The sequence below is a fragment of the Bombina bombina genome, chromosome 2 (genome assembly GCF_027579735.1).
Source record: "Bombina bombina isolate aBomBom1 chromosome 2, aBomBom1.pri, whole genome shotgun sequence".
Classification (NCBI taxonomy): domain Eukaryota; kingdom Metazoa; phylum Chordata; class Amphibia; order Anura; family Bombinatoridae; genus Bombina; species Bombina bombina.
The window spans coordinates 1,133,818,971-1,133,841,419 of record NC_069500.1 but is presented as its reverse complement, the minus strand read 5'-3'; the positions used below and the strand labels follow the sequence as shown (position 1 = coordinate 1,133,841,419).

At 34.6% G+C, this 22,449-nt stretch overlaps 1 protein-coding gene across 1 annotated transcript in view; it reads left to right on the top strand.

Annotated features, from left to right (window-relative positions):
- Positions 1–21,740, top strand: part of MARCHF1 (membrane associated ring-CH-type finger 1) — a 521,356-nt gene extending 499,616 nt beyond the window's left edge. The window contains exon 5 of the mRNA XM_053700234.1: positions 21,445–21,740. Within this exon, the coding sequence (XP_053556209.1) occupies positions 21,445–21,740 (296 nt within the window). The remainder of the gene's footprint in view (positions 1–21,444) is intronic.
- The last annotated feature ends 709 nt before the right edge of the window (positions 21,741–22,449 follow it).

Here is a 22,449-nt window from a genome sequence, read left to right as displayed (position 1 = left end):
TTCTCAAAGAAGAAACTGTTAGAAACTTCTCATCAGATTTTTAAAATTTTCTTGGACTTTCAGTTCTTTTTTTCTCCTTCACCTCTCCTTATTCTTCAAATTTCTTTATAAAAGATTGAATATCACATCTTCAGTATCCAGTTCATTTGCTAATGCAATAGTATGATTTTATGTCTGTCAAATTCTGTGATCTTTGGCATTTTAAATGTAAAGATGTGATTGAAATCTGGTCTTATTAGCAAGCTTCCAATGAATTAAACTCATACCACATGTGTATGTAATACTCAAGTATGTCTTGCACAAACTTGGTATAATAGACCTTTTTCACATCAGTCATTTTGGCATGAAATAGTAGGATAAATACAGGTGTTAGCAATGACATTAATTAGGTTTCCATTTAGGTTTATGAGAGCCAGGTTTCTGCTGTTGCTCAAGTGTAAGGAGAGGTCACACTAAATACTTGTTACTTAAACCAATAGAAGCTGTTTTTCTTTCTGATTTGTTTCTGTTTTTAACACTGTATACAAATATCCTGAATTTTCTGGTTGTATTCTATTCTATGTATTGTATAAAAAGACTGAGAAATAATTATATATGGTCATTATACATTGCTAAAAGAGCAAATCTAATGGTGCCTTAAGACTCTTGCACAGTACTGTGTGTGTGTATATATATATATATATATATATATATATATATATATACTCGCTGGACTTCAGTCATCAGTGACAACACGCTTTATTCTGTGACGTTTCGGGACAACACACAGTCCCTTCCTCAGACAAACAACAAATGAAAATGGCAGCCTAATAAAGGCTAGTGAAACCCTCCCCCAATTGTTAAACCAATGAAACAGATGAACGTGTGAGGACAGAAGAAACCAGACTTCTGATAGGTCTGTGATATTGTAAGAGCCAATCTTATAGGCTAAAGGTAAACGTGTTAGTAGTGAACAAATAGTGTGACAATGTGAAATAAAACCAATAAGCATACAAATAAACATATAGATAAAATAAACTCCACATTCTGGGTCCACCAAGTGTCACTGGGTAGTATGGGAAACAAAAATGAGAGGTACTAACACGGAACATAACCTTACATGAAGATAGCCATATTGGCCAATCAAATCTGTGTATACATAATCCAAAAATCGGTAACCAATCCAAAAGAGCAAACCTAACACCAGTATATAGTCAAACCCCCTTTGTGTGGCTATAGCCTATAATGCTGTGTTGTCAGTGTCTAAAAATAAACATCATCAGCCCCCATCGCGACAAAAATATAAACTACTCAAATCATAGTTAGTGTGTGATTGTACAATTAATCAAATCGTAACCTTCCAGCGCGATCGAAACAAATATATCAGATATAACTAATCTAACCACGGCGTCCTCAACCAATAAAAAACCACAGTGGGGGCACACCCCCATCGGAACCAATCATATTGTGTGAAGAGACCGCGCCCCGAGACTCACATTGGTAAGCTGTCACCGCCAGCCGGCCAATGAGATTCACCCTCGGCCAGCCCATAGGTACGACCAATCGAATAGCCGTGTGGAGCCACATACCACTTATCCACCAATCAAGTAATCACCTCTTAGTATAGAGTGCCCAGCGTGAGCCCGGATTATACAAATCTGTGTAAAGCTCATACTGTCACACTTGAATCACAGCTGTATGTAAAGGTGCACAAGCATAAATGAACGTATACACCACAACACTATGTCAAGATAAGCGAACACCAATGTGCGCCGATCAGACCGCAATACCACCCGATGGCAGGTTTAAAACATTATCGCCGTAAGTAGAGTGTACAACTAACAGCAACGCTTGATATCAATATATGCACCAAAATAACAGCACTCAAAAGTGTGTATATGCCTAAGATCATGTGCCAATATTTACTATTATCAGCCCACAAAAAAACGTAACAAGTACATAGTTGTAATGTATCTTTATATCTCATATATATATAAAAAATTTAAAGAGTTGCTCAAAAGCACATATCGTCTTTATGGAGCCACACATAAGATACCTGACCAGGGAGTAGATCATTATCCCCAGAGCTAAAGATATTCAAGCTATGGACACCCAACCATAAACGATCACCGGTACATAATGAGGCTGGATATAGCATAAGAAGCTACCATACTGTGAGGGAGAGAATGTTTCTCAAGTTCCACAAATAGTAAAAACTAATATGATCCGGACAAACGTCACGATCTATATCCTAAAAGTAAAATTAAAAATTAGATTGAAAATTACAAATTTTAAATAAATAAATAGTGGATCTCCAAAAAATGAATAGACAACCCCCAACCAAAAAGAAAATTATAATTCAAAACCTCTTGATCACCAGACATGTCAAACCCAAATAGCAGGTAATACAACCATACACCCAAACTGACAATGGACCCAAGAATGTGAAGAATCTAAAAGCAACAGTGTATAAATTGTCATATAGTCTATGGGAACAAGGAAGACAATGTGCAAGATGAACGTATCCAGCTTGATTATCAAACAATGAGAGTCCATGATTCAATTACTATGAGATGCCATTTGTTTTAGTACTCGTTTTTTGGTACTCACATTTTGGCAATTTTTGACAATATTTTGGCAATCGGCTGCAATTTTGGTAATTTTTAAGTATATTTTTTTGGAATTTTTTTCAATGTTTTTGAAATTTTTTCAATGTTTTTTGAATTCTTTCAATGTTTGTTGTATTTTTAGAAATGTTTTTTATTTTTTTTATTTTTTTGCCTTTTTGTATTTGTATTTTTAATTTGGATATATTTTGTCCTTGAATTACAATTATTTTTTCTTTACTATATTTTTTCTTTATAATATTTTTTATATATTTTTTCTATATTATTTATATTTTTTTGTATTTATCCTTGATACATCAGCTGTTTTTGATATTACTTTGTTATACAGTTTCTGTTATTCCAATATTTCTTTACTTTATTTATGATGGTTACATTGTCTTCCTTGTTCCCATAGACTATATGACAATTTATACACTGTTGCTTTTAGATTCTTCACATTCTTGGGTCCATTGTCAGTTTGGGTGTATGGTTGTATTACCTGCTATTTGGGTTTGACATGTCTGGTGATCAAGAGGTTTTGAATTATCCTTTTCTTTTTGGTTGGGGGTTGTCTATTCATTTTTTGGAGATCCACTATTTATTTATTTAAAATTTGTAATTTTCAATCTAATTTTTAATTTTACTTTTAGGATATAGATCGTGACGTTTGTCCGGATCATATTAGTTTTTACTATTTGTGGAACTTGAGAAACATTCTCTCCCTCACAGTAGGGTAGCTTCTTATGCTATATCCAGCCTCATTATGTACCGGTGATCGTTTATGGTTGGGTGTCCATAGCTTGAATATCTTTAGCTCTGGGGATAATGATCTACTCCCTGGTCAGGTATCTTATGTGTGGCTCCATAAAGACGATATGTGCTTTTGAGCAACTCTTTAAATTTTTTATATATATATGAGATATAAAGATACATTACAACTATGTACTTGTTACGTTTTTTTGTGGGCTGATAATAGTAAATATTGGCACATGATCTTAGGCATATACACACTTTTGAGTGCTGTTATTTTGGTACATATATTGATATCAAGCGTTGCTGTTAGTTGTACACTCTACTTACGGCGATAATGTTTTAAACCTGCCATCGGGTGGTATTGCGGTCTGATCGGCGCACATTGGTGTTCGCTTATCTTGACATAGTGTTGTGGTGTATACGTTCATTTATGCTTGTGCACCTTTACATACAGCTGTGATTCAAGTGTGACAGTATGAGCTTTACACAGATTTGTATAATCCGGGCTCACGCTGGGCACTCTATACTAAGAGGTGATTACTTGATTGGTGGATAAGTGGTATGTGGCTCCACACGGCTATTCGATTGGTCGTACCTATGGGCTGGCCGAGGGTGAATCTCATTGGCCGGCTGGCGGTGACAGCTTACCAATGTGAGTCTCGGGGCGCGGTCTCTTCACACAATATGATTGGTTCCGATGGGGGTGTGCCCCCACTGTGGTTTTTTATTGGTTGAGGACGCCGTGGTTAGATTAGTTATATCTGATATATTTGTTTTGATCGCGCTGGAAGGTTACGATTTGATTAATTGTACAATCACACACTAACTATGATTTGAGTAGTTTATATTTTTGTCGCGATGGGGGCTGATGATGTTTATTTTTAGACACTGACAAAACAGCATTATAGGCTATAGCCACACAAAGGGGGTTTGACTATATACTGGTGTTAGGTTTGCTCTTTTGGATTGGTTACCGATTTTTGGATTATGTATACACAGATTTGATTGGCCAATATGGCTATCTTCATGTAAGGTTATGTTCCGTGTTATTACCTCTCATTTTTGTTTCCCATACTACCCAGTGACACTTGGTGGACCCAGAATGTGGAGTTTATTTTATCTATATGTTTATTTGTATGCTTATTGTGTTTATTTCACATTGTCACACTATTTGTTCACTACTAACACGTTTACCTTTAGCCTATAAGATTGGCTCTTACAATATCACAGACCTATCAGAAGTCTGGTTTCTTCTGTCCTCACACGTTCATCTGTTTCATTGGTTTAACAATTGGGGGAGGGTTTCACTAGCCTTTATTAGGCTGCCATTTTCATTTGTTGTTTGTCTGAGGAAGGGACTGTGTGTTGTCCCGAAACGTCACAGAATAAAGCGTGTTGTCACTGATGACTGAAGTCCAGCGAGTGCTTATTTGATTTTTGAAACTATCTATTACACACATAGCACCCTGGCAGTTGCACATAGATGGTGAGAGTGCACACACCAACCAACAACATACATATATATATATATATATATATATATATATATATATACTGTATATATGTATATATATATACATATATATATATATATATATATATATATATATATATATATTAAATGGCAAAAAAGAAATAAGTAAACCTTATCCAGCACATTCATATAAAGTCAAAATTTGATGATAATGTAGGAGCTGTGCGCACTTCAAAGCTAACACACATACACGGATGTCAAAGATAATGCCACAAAGTAATTTAATACTCAAATGTTTGAAAATAATGCACAAAGAAAAAAATACAAATGATACAATTCATCATCAATCATATGCGATTCATTCGTTACCCCTCACACATACAGGTGAACTCAATTGTCCCATTACTCAGTGCATCCACTGATAGTATAAAGAAAGCCGTTATTCTGTAACAATCAAACAAGTATAAATGGCACTCCTCCTGATGTGCATAACTGACTGGATCTTATAAGGTAAAGTTTAAAGTGGAACAGAGCGTGCTTGCAGGTGCTTGCACATATGAAATGACAGTGCCGGGGCTAACTGTATGTCAAAGTCCCTGTATGAAGTCCCCACCATTCACTCTGCGCCAGAGAGAGCTGAAAAAATGCCAAAGGGGCTGATAATTATACTCCGCAGGGATAGCCAACGACCTACTCCATGTCAGGTGTAATGCTGAACCACAACACGTTACCAATGTTACCTGAATTCAGAGTTGCAGAGATTCTTCACCCCTGTGTCTCGTCCTAGCAAGTTTGCACCGCTCACCACACTTCCGTGAGTATCCTCAATGTAGCAAAAAGAAAAGGGCTTCCTCAAGCTGAATGTATCGATATCCAGTCTAAAGGTTCAGCCTTATTTAAACACAGACCCCACAGGTGAAATAAAAACAGTATTAATAATTGCACAAAATAAACAAAAAACAAAGAAAATGCCCACCATAGCCAAAAATATATTAAAAGCAAATCAGACTTAACAATGCTATTATCTGACATCCGTGACAGGCTCTATTTTAATCCACAAACTACAAACTAAATAAAAAAATAAGAAAATGCATACTCAGAGTATATATGATTTACCAATTCACATATATGATAATCACTGATAATGCATAAAAGTATATACAAAATTAATAAGATGGCATCCATACATAGGGGTAAACATTGTACCAATATAAATGACAGCAAACCATCAGAATGGCATTACATAACGGGAGGCTATATATTCATACCTGAATTCCCTAAATTAAAAACTATGCCATATTTAGTTATTAAGAAAGGGTGCAAAGTTTAGTTCTTCATTCAGACCATAGGGCTGCAAGGATTGCAAATTATATATCCATTTGCATTCAGATTTTAATAAAAGATTATACCAATCACCCCCTCTTTCACTCTTGAACACTACTCTGGTGCACCTGAAAAAAATGTCTCGCTACACCACTGTCTTTAATTTTTTCATTAGGTATATCCCTCCTGTGTTCCTTCATGCGTTCCCTGAACTCACAATAGGTTTTACCTACGTAGAATCTTGGGCATGAACAAATAGCAACATAGTCTACCCCCTCACTGCGGCATGTGATATGGCCCTTGATTTTGTGTGGATGACCACTAATATCTATCATTACCTGGCCCTTAGAGATATGTTTACACATTTTACACTTGCCACATTTTAACAAGCATCTTTCTTTTGGTGCTTACCTAACCAATCATCGTTGCCTTTATAGTGGCTATGAACCAGTTTACCTTGAATTGAGGGAGCACGTCTGGCCGTCATCAAAGGATAATCCCCTACAATTTTGTGAATATCTGGGTCTGTGGTGAGGATCTTCCAGTGTCTACATAAAACCTTTCTAAGCTCATCCCATTCAGAGTTAAAAGTACTTATAAATCTAATTTCAGAGCTGGTCTTTTTATCCACTTTATCATAAAGAATTTGTACTCGTGGAGTATCCCTTGCTCTATGATATCCCTTTTTAATGATTTTATTATGGTATCCCCTGGCTTTAAATCTCAATTTTAAGTCATCTGCATACTGTTTAAATGATATATCAGATGAACAATTTCTCTTTTGTCTAAAATATTGTCCTATGTGGATAGCATTAATTTGATGTTGGGGATGATGGCTAGAGGCTTCAAGAAGTGTATTAGCTGATGTACTTTTTCTGAATGTTTCAGTTTTCAATCTATTGTCCCTCTTAAGTCCAAGAAAAACAAGGATTCATAACTCCAATCATAAGTAAATTTCAAGTTCCATTCATTAATGTTTAATGATTTCATGAATTTCAGCAAATCATCAGATGTGCCCTCCCATAACAGGAGGACATCATCGATATAGTGAATCCATAATAAAATCGATTGATCATATTCCGTGGCAATATCCAAAATATTTTCATTCTCCCATCTCCCTAAATACAGACACGCATAGGTAGGGGCACAGCAAGCCCCCATTGCTGTACCCCTAATTTGTCTATAGAATTTTCCATCAAATTTAAAATAGTTCCTATTAAGAACAAAACTCGGTAATTCCACTACAAAATTAGTATGATCAGTGAATTTAGTGCCTCTTTGGTTTAGGATATCTTTAATAGTATTAATCCGTTTTACATGGGGTATAGAGGAGTATAATGCTTCCACGTCAATGGACACTAATATAGTTTCTGGGGTTAATATCATATCATCCAGTTTTCTTAAAACTTCAGTAGTGTCTTTAATGTAGGAAGGTAGAGAGGTGAGATAGGGGCGTAGACTCCAGTCTAAATATTTAGTGACACCTTCCGTAAGCCCTCCCATACCCGACACAATAGGTCTTCCCGGGTGTAGTATAAAAAGTAGTATAAAAAGTGGGAGTAACCGGAAATTTGACCTGCATATAGGCAAGTTCCTTATGATTGATCAGACCATCCAACAATGCTTTATTAAGGATATTGTCAAGTTCATCTTTATATTGACAAATATGGTTATTTTTTAATTTTTCATATTGGGTTATATTGTTAAGTTGTCTCATACATTCAGACCTATAGTCCTGTTTATTAAGAATGACCACGTTACCCCCTTTGTCAGACGGCTTCACCTCAATAGTTTTGTCAGTAATCAAATCAATAAGTGCCATTTGTTGTTCTTTGGTCAAATTGTTATTTTTATTTTTATTAGTGAATAGTTCTTGTAAATCCGTTTCCACTAATTTTACAAAAGTCATAACACTGGGCACCATTGATAATGATGGCATGTAAGAGGATTTGGGTTTAAGATCACTAAATCCTATTCCCATAGTACGTTCCCCTTCAACCGGTTCCTCAGACAAAGTATTAAGGTTATCTAAGACTATTCTATCATGCATATCCAAACTGGTGACCTTTGCTCTACCCATATTAAGTTTGCCTAGGACAACCTTCCTGGCAAATAGATTGAGGTCTTTACAGGCAGTGAATCTGTCCAAATTATTATTGGGGCAAAATTTAAGGCCCTTACTCAGAACTTCAATATGTGACTGATTTTATGTTTTATTGGACAAATTCACAATCTCAAGACCCTGTTCATCCAGTAATGTTACTTTGGGATTTTGTTGGTCTGTTGACTTCTCAGAGCATAAGTAGATGGTTTCTGAGTTTCCTTCCTCCCCTTCCCTGTGACAGGGTACAGGGGACAGGGTACAGGACGATTTGTATATCAGTCAGTTACAAAGAGCAATCTATCCCGGTTGTTAAGTAGTTTGTGTTTTTCTATTAGCTAGTACTCCTGTTCCTTGTTAATTAGGCCCAGGGCTATATAATAGCACTGAGAAAGCAGGTAGAGGTCTCAGTATCAGGCTGCACTGGGATGGTGCATGTGGAGGCCTGTAAAGGACCTGCATGGAAGTTAAAGGTCTGGTAAACTACTGTTAGTTAGTCTCTTAACAGCAGTAGGCCTTTTTGTTTTGTATTTTCTGTTAAAGGTTAAAGGTCTGGTGAACAACTGCTAGTCAGTCTCCTAACAGGAGTAGGCCGTTTTGTATTTTCTGTTGCTGCTGAAAGCATTTTTCATTTAAAGGGGAAGTATACCTTGACTCTGGAAAAAGACTGTTTTACTTTTATTAAAGAAAAGTTTCATACAAAATACAGTTGCCTGACTGTATTTGCAGTGGCCTTTCCACAATACATACACACACACACACATATATATATATATATATATATATATATATATATATATATATATATATATATATATATATATATATATGTACAAACACATATTTATATATATATATATATATATATATATGAACATTATATAAGAAACATTATTATAATATTGCTCTATGGGCATATATCATTGCATGAATCCCTGCTGTGCAATGCCACCCCCTGCTCTTAAATGGCCAATCACACAAGAGCATGGGCTGACAATTACCCATTTCAGACTAGTCTGGGGCAGCATACATAGTAGACAAAAGTGAGCAGGCACTACTTCAGTGTGAAATATAAAAACACAAATTTATTGAATAATCCATTTAAAAAAACATGAATCCATATGATGGACAAGGAGACAGACATGGAGGGAAACAGAGTGACGCATTTTGCGCCCTCAAGTGGCACTTATTCATAGACTTGCACATACAGGTAAAGGATATCTATATAGGGTGAGGATTTAACCCTTTCCCTAAAAAAACTATTAACATTCAATGTTGCCAAGACAAACATACACATGTTACAATACAACAATAAAAAAATGTATAATCCAATATTAACAACATTATTAGGCTCAACTCTTATTCTAAATGAATATATACATTTTTCTATTAGCACATATATATAAATATAGATACAGTGTTATATATAATATTCCATTCAACTAACACAAGTGTACCGATAATATTGATGCTATGGAAAATATATTTTGTGTTTAGTATACCATGTACACATTTGGGTGATACTAGGAGGGAATATATTATAATCCCCTAAAGCTGTAAAAATATATATATATATATATACTATTTATGGTTCAAACAGATAGACCAACGATTTGTAACATTAAGGGGGATATTTATTAAAGCGTCAACTATGTTGCATTCGCAGGCGTCAATACGCTTGCCAATCATCGCGGCTGCGAATCTGAATAAGATCTCCTTATTTATCAAAAAAGCCATCAAAAACATGCGCGTCAAGTACGGTGCGAAGAGCATCAGACGGGTGTTGACTAACAGTCATTGATGTTGCGGCTATTCGGGTTTTTCCCAACTTTATTTATACCATATCATTACTCACGAACAAGCACATTTCTCTTTAGCACATTATTGTATATAGTGTAATTGTATTCTCTTTCTGAGCAGGACTAACGAATATAGCAAGTAGCGACATATTTTGTGTAAAGTGGAGTGAATTATTAGAATTATTTTTAATATTGTAATATTGGACATACTGTACATACAGTATTTTAGTATGTATACACACACACATATACAGGTATATATATATATATATATATATATATAAATATATATGTGTGTGTGTGTTATGTCAGAAATCTTTTGCAAACATATTTACATTTTTTTGTTCTAAACAATGTTGTCTGTCATATCTCTGTGTTTATTTATACCACTATATGTATATATTGTAAATGTATTATTATTCTGAGCAGGAATAATTGTGAATATAACAGGTAATATGTATTTATTTGCAATCTATGGATATTTTAAAGGAATAGGAAAGTAAAAATTTAAGTTGCACTAGTGGGAGCTAGCTGCTAATTGGTGACAAGAGAATGAAGCAAATTTGATAATAGAAGTAAATTGAAAAGTTGTTTGAAATTGTATGTTCTATCCAAATCATGAAATAATATTTTGGGGTTTCCTGTCCCTTTAAGAGCTGGGCCAGGTTTCTCTCTGCCCCAGTCTAACCCCTCCTGATTGCAATCTGTTTTTTAAAACCACCCCTTCACAGGTGTTATAAAATGGGCTGACATATAAGATCACATTTCTTACTGAAAAAGAAATTCAAGAGAAGGAAGAAATACACTGAAAATAGCATGGCAGTAAAGAGGTGATTCTAATTTCTGCTGTATCTGATTCATGACAGTTTAAAGTTAGGTGGGCTATCCCTTTGAGCTATCAGTTTAATATTATATTGAATCAAACATCAATTCAAATGTTAAAATCCTTGTCTTAAATATTACACTGTGTGTCCTAATGTCCGCATCAATGTTTATCTTTAATACTAATTTCACATAAAAATACTTTCAAAGTATAATACACAGTGTAACAAATGGCACTTACAAGTTCTGATGAGTGATCAATGACAGAAGTATCGAGCAATATGATTCGTTAGTGATAGTTTATAATGTGTATTTGAATCAGATTGACTGATGTCATAAATCATATGATTATGCATAGTCCAATCAAAAGTGGTGGAAAAATTCACTAGTGTGTGGGTTATTTAGGAGTTTGCATCATAATTGGTGTGAAAAGTGTTGCGTCAAATATGGTGCGAAGTGGAGAGTGGGACTTGTATTACATGGCTTAAACATGGTGCACATAGATTTTTCCAACAAATAAAAAGGAAGTTAGCTATATTATGTTGTGTATTTATTTCATTTTTATCTCTATATCTATTAGTGCAACAAGTTTGGGGCAAAACTTTGCACCAAATATGTAGAAATAATATTGTCCCTTTGATTTGTAATTAGAGACAAAGTTGTAGCATAATCCTTTAGTAGTAATTTTTCATTTTTATCCCTATATCTACTAGTGCACCAAATGTGGAGCAATAATATTGTTTGATTTAGAAAGAGTATACAATTTTTAATAAAGTTTTATTATGTAATATACTTCATTCTCTTGCAGCATCGAACATAAGCTTTCTGTGTTTTCAGACTCCCATTGAGTTCTATGGCATCCGCCAACTGAAGGGTGGCGGATTGAAAACTAGGTATGCTGAGTCGGAAAAGACGCAAGCGTAACTCTAGAAATTTTGATAACTTTGTGAGAGCTTCAAATAGTGTCGAATAGGAGGGGGAATGAACACGATTCCACTTGAAATTCCACAGGTTTTCAACTTGCATCGATGTGCGTTGGATTGAGATCGCGGGATCGTATGTTACGTCACAAATTTCAACATTTGCCAATGTTGATGCTTTGATAACTACGGCGGATCAATCTCGCGACAATTACAATGCGTAATTCCAGCGTATTTTCATTTGACACTTTGATAAATATCCCCCCAATTGTTATTAGAAATAAATATATATATATATATATATATATATATATATATATATATACACATCTCCTATAGTAATAAGAAAAGTTGGATTTTTCACTAGCTTAGCCCTACTACAACTGTACACTGAGTTAACAAAAACATTTTAAGAAACAAGAGAAACTATCTCAGTAAGTCAGTTATCTATTAAAGGGACACTGAACCCAATTTTTTTCTTTTGTGATTCAGATAGAGCATGCTATTTTAAGCAACTTTCTAATGTTTATATATATATATATATATATTTATATATATATATATATATATATATATATATTTATATATATATATATATATTTTTTTTCATTCTCTTGCTATCTTTATTTGAAAAAGAAAGGAGTTAAGCTTTTTTTTTTCAGTACTCTGGACAGCACTTTTTTATTGGTGGATGAATTTATCCACCAATCAGCAAGGACAACCCAGGTTGTTCACCAAAAATGGGCCGGAATCTAAACTTACATTCTTGCATTTCAAATAAAGATACCAAGATAATGTTTGATAATAGGAGTAAATTAGAAAGTTGCTTAAAATGTCATGCTCTATCTGAATCACGAAAGAAAAAATTTGGGTTCAGTGTCCCTTTAAGAAATTAATGCCACATTCCTTATTCATGCCTAGAGGAACATGTGTCCGTAACTTCAAAATCCAGAATAGTTCTTTTTTATCCAGGATTTTATGTTTATCGCCCCCCTAATGTCCCTGCTATTGCTCAAGTGTAAGGAGAGGTCACACTAAATACTTGCCACATTAGCCAATATAAGCTGTTTTTTTTCTGATTTGTTTTTGTTTTTTAATACTGCATAAAAATATCCTGTATCTTCTGGTTGTATTCTAGTAAAGAGACTGAGAAATTTTTATATATGGTCATTATACCATTGCTAAAACAACAAATCTAATGGTGGCCTAAGGCTTTTGCATAGTACTGTGTATAAATATATACATACACACATATATATATATATATATATATATATATATATATATATATATATATTGAAAAACAAACATCATAGTCAATTGGAAGTCTTTTTAGATGAACACTGTATAAGGAACATTTTCTATATTGCTCTGCATGCATTTATCATGCCTGCTTGTGCAATGCCACCCAAGAGCATGGGCTGACAATCACCCCTTTCAGACTAGTCTGGGGTAACATACATAGTAACATAGTAGATGCCGTTGACAGAATGCAGGAGTCCATCGAGTTCAACCTATACAGAGCCTAAAGAAGCTGACAATTGAACTTACATTAAACAATTAAAAAACTGACCCACTTAACTTAAGTTAAGCAATCAAGCCTGTGAATTTTGTGTTTAGCCACAAATGTATCCAAGCCATTTATGAATTTTTCTAAGGTATTGGCAGTCACTGCCGCCTTAGGCAAGATGTTCCATAATTTGATTTCTCTTACTGTGAAAAAAACATTTATGTTGTTAGAGATTAAATCTTTCCTCTAGCTTTAAATTGTGACCTTGTGTCACAAACAACTGCTTTGGAATAAACAGCTCTTCTGTTAACTCTGTATATGGGCCTTGAATATATTTGTATAAAGTAGACATTTGTTTTGTTACAAATGCAAAATCCTAATGAAACAAAGAAATGACATGCTACCCTGACCTTATCACCTTACACAGCTTTTTAACATCTGCAAAAATATAGATGTTGCTATTTAATCTTTCCTCTAAGTCATTTATAAAAAATATGAAAAAGGTCAGGGCCTAACACTGATCCCTGGGGAACCCCACTTATTACTTTTGTCAAATCTGATTATGATCCATTTACTGCAGCATGTTGCTTCCTGTCTTTTATCCAGTTATTTATCCATGAGCTAACAATTTCATCTATTCTGGGTCCCTTAACTTTGTCCAATAATCTATCATGTGGCACTATATCAAAAGCCATAGAAGAATCCAAGTAAATCACTCAGCAGATTCACCTTTATCTATATTTTTGCTTACCTCCTTATATAATCTAATTTGATCTGTTTGAGACAATGGCCTCTATTTAACAAAGTCTGGCAGACCTGATCCGACAGTGCGGATCAGGTCCGCCAGACCTCACTGAATACGGAGAGCAATACGCTCTCCATATTCAGCATTGCACCAGCAGCTCACAAGAGCTGCTGGTGCAACGCCGCCCCCTGCAGACTCGCGGCCAATGGGCCGCGAGCAGGGAGGTGTCAATCAACCCGATCGTACTTGATCGGGTTGAATTCCGGCGATGTCTGTCCGCCTGCTCAGAGCAGGCGGACAGGGTTATGGAGCAGCGGTCTTTGTGACCGCTGCTTCATAACTGCTGTTTCTGGCGAGTCTGAAGACTCGCCAGAAACACGGGCCATCAAGCTCCTTTCGGAGCTTGATAGATAGGCCCCAATCTATCACTCATAAAACCATTTCAACTCATAATCTTGTTTTCCCGATTTTAAACCACCAGCTCAGAGATGGAAAAGAGGTTAAGGAACACTGGTCTAATGATTGCTGCTTCTTAACTATTGGTTGCAGGCTCATTCATGCAAGCCTGCACAAAAGGAGTCCAAGGGGGATAGTTATCAAAGCGTCAACTGATAATACGCTGGAATCCTGCGTCGTATTGGACGCAAGATTGATCCACCGTAGTTAACAAAGCATCAAGATCATCAAATGTTGAAATGTGTGACGAAATATACGCTCCCGTGATCTCAATCCGATGCAGATCAATGCTTGCGTCATTACAGATGTTTCGAATTCACATTCGACTCTATTTGACCCTTTTCCCAATTTATCAAACATTTAACAGGTACGCTTGCATCTATTCCGACGCAGCGTACCTAGTTTTCAATCCGCCACCCTTGAGGCCGCAGATGCCATAGAAATCAATGGGAGTCTGAAAACACAGAAAGCTTATGTTCAATGCTTCAAGAGAATTAAGCATATTACATAATAAAAGTAAATTAGAAACTTTATTAAAATTGTATACCCTTTCTAAATCAAACAATATTATTGCTCCACAATTTTTGCACGAGTAGCTATAGGGATAAAAATTAAGAATACATTACTACTTATGGATTATGTTTCAACTTTGTCTCTCATTACAAAGCAAGGGGACAATATTATTTCTCCAAATTTGTTGCACTAATAGCTATAGTGATAAAAATAAAATATATACACAAAATAATATAGCTGACTTCCTTTTTATTTTTTTGGAAAAATCTATTTGCACCATGTTTAAGCCATGTAATACAAGTCACACTCTCCACTTCACACCAAATTTGACGCAACACTTTTTGCGCCAATTATGATACAAACTCCTAAACAAGCAACACACTAGTGAATTTTTTAAGCACTTTCGATTGGAATATGCATAATCACATGATTTATGACATCAGCCAATCTGATTTAAATACACATTTTAAACTATCACTGACAAATCAAATTGCTCGATACTTGTGTCATTGATCACTCATCAGAACTTGTAATTGTCATTTGTTACATTGTGTATTATACTTTGAAAGTATGTATATGTGAAATTAGTATTAAAGATAAACACTGATGCTGACAATAGGACACACAGTGTAATATTTTAGACAATGATTTTAAAATTTGAATTGATGTTTGATTCAATATAATCTTAAGCTGATAGCTCAAAGGGATAGCCCACCTAACATTAATCTGTCATGATTCAGATATAGCAGAAATTAAAATCACCTCTTTACTGTCATGCTATTTTCAGTTTATTCCTTCCTTCTCTTGAATTTATTTCTCAGTAAGAAATTTCATCTTATATGCCAGCCCATTTTATAACACCTGTGTAGGGGTGGTTTTTAAAACTAGATTGCAATCAGGAGGGGTTACACAGTTACAGAGAGAAAACTGTCCCAGTTCTTAAAATATCCATTGATTGCAAATAAATACATATGAAACCCTGATTACATGTTATATTCGCAATTCGCAACATTGTTTAGAACAAAAAACACACATATATATGTATATATATATACATATACATATATATATATATTTATATATTTATATATATATAGATACATACAGTATATATATATATATATATATATATATATATATATATATATATATATTCAAGTATGTGCAAAGATATATGTACAAATTCTAGCATAAATAAACATTTATTAAAAAAAAAACATGAGATAAAAGCATATCATGACTTCTAGAAATACAAATACACATTCATTTATGTGAAAGTATCATATAACAAATAAATATAAAAATAACTTTCTATGATATATTGTTTGTTGAGGTATAAATCTAGTTGTTTCTTGGACATTAACAGATGAAAAATAAAAGATTAACTTTGGAAAAATGTGCTTGTTCATGGACAGTAATGAAATGGTATAAATAAAGTTTGGAAAAAACAGAATAATCGCGCCGTACTTGACGCATGTGTTTTTGACTGGGTTTTTTTATAAATAAGGGCATCATGCAGCGATGTCTGGCGAACGTATTGATGCCAGCGAATGCACCGAGATTGACGCTTTGATAAATATCCCCCCAAAGCTGAATCTGCAGCTTGATAAATGGAACCCTAATTTTAGAAGCAGCACATTAGTCATTTTAAATATATATTTTATAGTTCTGCTTACATGCAATGGTTTGAAAGGGGAGAATAACATTCACAAAGCAGTTTACATTTTCTGTCAAACTATTAAAATACAATTTATAGTGATCATCTGTTTGTAGATTCATTAAAATCCTATAGAAATGAAGTATGTTTGGCACACTAGTTTTACGTTTGCTCTTGATCAGAATGCCTTGCAAGAGGTTAAGTCAAAAAATATTCTAAATCAATCATCACTTCACCAAGTTTTTCTTCTTTGTTTTCCTTTTTGTACGACAATAATGTTTTTAAGAGTGGTCATTTATCATGTTCTAGGGGTTGCAATTATGTTCTGTCTTTTGCACAAAGGTACAGTATTCAAAGAAGTTGTCAAGGAGTGAAATTGCTTTAGCAGTAGATGATTGATAAACAAAACAGACTACAGAGAATTCCAAATGCTCATTTCACATTACAATTCTATTCAACTATTTGCAAGACAAAAACTTTGATGATTATTATAGATGTAAACAATATTATAATGCAATTTTATATAAAATGTATGTTTATATATATATGTGCATGTGTGTGTGTGTGTGTTGTTGCTTAAACACTGCTATAATGTAATTTCTTATATAGGCCTAGATTACAAGTGGAGCGCTAATTTATTGGGCTCCCACAAACGAGCAAAGTCACCTGTTTGCAGGCGCACAATAAATAACCAGCCAATATAAGTGGCTTGTTATTGCTACCTCAATCTCGCAATTAGAGCTCCGAAAATTAACCACAGGTCAAACCTCTGGTTAATTTTCAAAATAACCCCAAATTGCCCCCAAAATAAAGAATATTCTTTTTTTTTATTAAAACAAAAGTAGCATTTTATTAAAAAAAACTGCAAAGGGGTGTCCCTGTAAATATATATACACATATTAACATAAATATATATGTTTATAAGCATATACTGTACATATATATTTAAAATCGCTGCACTAGTTCTCATGCCGCGTCTCACAGCATGAGAACGAGGTTCCAATTGGAGCCTATGGAAGCGTGCTGGTATTTTCGAGTTGAGTGCATTCACCAAAGTGCAATTTTGCGTTCTACTCGTAATCTGGTCCATAGTATATAATATATATTATAAAATGATACCATATATATTATAATACTTTCACAATAAACAACCAAGAGAGCCTGCATTCTATGAAACATTTGTTTGATCTGAAAAAAAATGCACGTTTGGTTGTTGTGTTATTGCAGACATATAAAATGGTTTAATAAAAAATGTGAAAGGGAAATAATCTACAAGTGAATGCAAAAACAATAGAACAAGGTTGAAGTAAATGTATCTAAAAATAATTTATTTCATAGCATTTAACAAGTAAATATATATAGAAGCCATCTGAGAGGAAATAATAGTAGACACAATAGTGAAGTATATCTTTGAAGTTTATTTCCAAAATAAGCAGTTGATATTAGACATGTGCAGCTTCGAAAAATTCGGTTCGGATAGATTCGAATTTCAGTTCGGATCGATTCGAATTCGGAAGAAATTGAATTAATTTGTTTCGGATTCTTCAGATTCGTGAAAAATTCGGTTTGATTCGGTTCGAAATTTCGGTAAGTGTTAAGTGGATGTGCTGTGTATTACACTAGTATACTGTACAATACTAGTGTAATACACGGCCATCCAAATCCATCCGAATCTACCGAATAAATTTGAATCGATTCGGCACTACCGCAATTCAGAAATTCGAATCGATCCGAATCTCCGAATTCGACATATTCGTCCGAATTTCGATTTGGACCGAATCGAATTGCACATGTCTAGTTGATATTAAGTTAGGGCTCAAATAAGTATCACATCAGAACAAGCAATGATCATTCAAAGCTGTTGCACATGTGTGGTAAAGGCATCCATTGAACATGCACACCAGGAATAATTTTTTAAAACCCCCTAGTTTACAAATGTAGAGCAAAATATTAACACTATTGTGCTTTAACACCACTCAAGTTAAATCAATAGCGCTTTTTTCCCCCACTCATATTACTAGTTGAAAGTAAAGTATATTCGTGCTTGAGCAAAAGCCTAGGGCTCTCTAACATCTGGATTGTGCGGGTGCAGTAAATCTCTCACATAATAGACTTCTATGGGGGAGCACTGAAAACTCATTTTGGCTATCAATCAAGCATTACCCTAAAGGTCTGCTAAACCGAAGGTGTGCTAAGTGGAAGATCAAATAGTGGAGTTTTTCTCTTACTTTTAAACTATGAATTTATATTGAAATAGGTTTAAAATAATGCACATATACATATATACACATGTATGCATACATACATACACACAGATATAAATATATATATATATTCCAAGGCAGGTAGAAACACCCCTATTAACTGTAAGGCAAAAACTGCCTGTGTTGCCCTGGGTGCACTTCAAAGTACATAAATAGTCCCGGTAATGGAAGTCACTCGCAGGGTTTTATGCAAAATAATCAGCATATACTCATTTGAGCCCTTCCCAGTCTGGCACCTTGCCATAAACAATATCCCTTCAAATTAGTGTTAAAGGGGTACGAAACCCAATTTTTTTAATGATTCTGATAGAGCATGCAATTTTAAGCAACTTTCTAATTTACTTCTATTATCAAATTTTCTTCATTCTCTTGCTATTTTTATTTAAACAGCAGGAATGTAAAGCTTAGGAGCCGGCCCGTTTTAGGTTCAGCACCCAGAATAGAGCTTGCTTATTGGTGGCTACATTTAGTCACCAATAAGCAAGCATAACCCAGGTCTGAACCCAAAATGGGCCGGCTCCTAAGCTTTACATTCCTGCTTTTTTAAAATAAAGATAGCAAGAGAACAAAGAAAAATTGATAATAGGAGTAAATTAGAAAGTTGATTCAAATTTTCATGCTCTATCTTAATCAGTAAATAAAAAATGTGGGTTTAGTATCCCTTTAAAACATTTATTTCAATAGTAAACATTTATTTTACATTAGTGAAATACTTCATTTCAATATAATTTACATTTGTTTTGTTATGCGAGACACTTTAGATCTCAAAGTGCTAAATCTTCCAGTACTATTTTGTGTTGCTCTCAAGCACTCACCAGTTGTAATATGAGTGATAATAGTGCTCCCTGCACAATTCATTCAAAGGGTTCCACCCTTGTTCCCCTGGCATCGCAGCTAGCAGACAGCAATACGTTGTCTGCATTTATCATTACACAAACCAGTCAAGCATGAGCAGGGTCTGTCAATCACCCGGTCAGAGACGTCCGAGGGATTCACAAGCGTCACTTTTGAGTTTGTGTAGCAGGTTAAGAAGTGATCTGATGACCACTGCTTCTTAACTATGGGCTGCAGGCTCGCTCATGTGAGCCTGCAGCTGAAGTTGTTCCAAAGCTGCTTTTGCACTTTTTTAAATGGAGCCGAAAGTATAGGGCTTTTAAAAAAAATGACTGCTGCTCTAAGATTCTCTGGTAAAAACAATTACAATTATGTTGTTATACCAGAGTGTGGCTATAATTAGCACAGGGTCATGATAAGGATAACGCACCCTGCACTATCAGTTGTGCTCTACTTGTAACCTATGTGTGTAAATTGTGCGAGGCTAACCAGAAGGAAATTCTAAAGATTACTTTGCAAAAATCAAGTCAAATAGCCTATCAAATGATGATAGAATTGTAAAAAAAAGTTTGTGAGCATTAAACAATAAAAATATGATTAAATAAAACACTGTGCACGTAGAGTAAAAAAAAAAACAAATCACCAAATAAATCTTGGATTTGTAAACAAATGAATTATATTTATTATTTAGCTGTAACAGAGTTCAAAATGCAGCAGTTTCCTTCAAAACAAGATTAAGCAGAAAGAAACTTTCATAGCGCAACAGGATTTCCCATCTTTAGCTTAAAGGTAGCAGAATGGCAATACTCACATTCAATAGCTCTAAGTGTATTAATTATACAGCCCTTAGAAATCTGAGGCTCTTCTCTACTTAAAACATTTATTTAAAACATAGGAGATAAATGACACTAAGGGGCCGAATTATCAAGCTCTGTATGGAGCTTGACGCATCTGTTTCCGTGCGAGCCTTTTCCGCCCTGCTTGATGCCCCTGTTTCCGCTGCTCCATAACTTGTCCACCTGCTCTGAGGCAGCGGACAGAAATCAACCCGATTGAATACGATCTAGTTAATTGACACTTCCTGCTAGCGACCAATTGGCCGCTAATCTGCAGGGGGCAGCATTGCACAAGCAGTTCACAAGAACTGTTTGTACAATGATAAATGCCGACAGCTTACGCTGTCAGGATTTATCGATGTGCGGCGGACATGATACCCTACATCGTATCATGTCCGCTCGCACTATGATAAATTGGCCCCTAAAGGCAAACACAATTCCAGCAGCTAACACACAAGGACAAACTTGTATATGCGACTTATTGAGAACGCTGATATCCAGCATGTTGCTAATCGTTTCTAGTTTAAATTTAGTATATTTGATGTTTTTTAGTTTTGGCAACACAGGTGGCAGAGCAGGACAGAAGATAGGAAGTTCGCCTTGGTTCATGAAAAAGTTACACAATGAGCTTGTAATTACACCTGAGAAGATCCTGCTTCGATGATTAGGGATATTTTTATTAGAGAAATGTTTTTTATTTATATTTTTCTGAATAAAGTGGTTCAAAGTATGAAAACAGTTTTTATTTTATTTTTGTAATTCCTGTGAGTTCAAATCAAGATTGACTCTCTTACAAAAATGGTCCTCCGTAAGATATTTACCTATATTTTCTTTTTCTCTTTTCTGTTTTAGGTATCCTTGAATGGCCATTTTGGACAAAATTGGTAGTGGTAGCTATTGGATTTACAGGTGGACTGGTCTTCATGTATGTTCAGTGCAAAGTCTATATTCAGTTATGGAGACGTTTAAAGGCATATAATAGAGTGATTTTTGTGCAGAATTGCCCACGAACGACAAAGAAACCTGATGAAAAGGGCTACTCAAACAACAAAAACAATGACAATAAAGATGCTGTAGTAGTTCCAGTATCACAGACAAATACGCAAACATGTTCTGATGCAAGTGTACCTAGTGTTCTGTCTGTTTAATGATGGGGTTTTTTAATATTTTTTTTATTTATTTAAATTATATTAAAATGTAAAGCAGTTATGATAATCCATCACTGCTATGTATTTTCACAATATAACATCGAAAAATGTTGGTGATTGCCCAATAGCAGGAGACAAATCATTGCAGAGGGCAGAGAAAGAACGGGACTGGAAATACAATGATTTAAATACTTTAATTTGTAGAGAAAAAAAAGTTTACAGATATTGTATGTGTTAATGTGCTGGTGAACTAAACTTTTTTATTCAACAAAAAGAAGTAGCATTTGAAGTGCAAATAGTATTATTTGATTTTTATGCAGTGATTGGAACTAGCCAAAATTACCATTGTCATTTTTAAGTCAAGGTGACACTGTCAAGCAGTTCTCTTGTATCCACTTGAAGAGGATGTTACTAAGGAAAATCTAATATTATGATCAGTCAAGTAAACCCCATGCAAATTGAAATAAAAAGCAACACAAAGGAGGAATGACTGAAACTTCTTTCAATTTATTTGAGAAACAAAATTAAGTATGGATTCTAGAATTATGTTTTCTGTGGAACGTTCATAGTAGTAAATTCTACATTTTGTAATTGTTAACTTAAAATTAATAAAAAAAATATTTGCACACAGTATTTTCACAGTTTATTGTATATTATAAAAATGTAAATAAAGTAATTTAAACACTCATTCTGATTGAACTGTATTGCA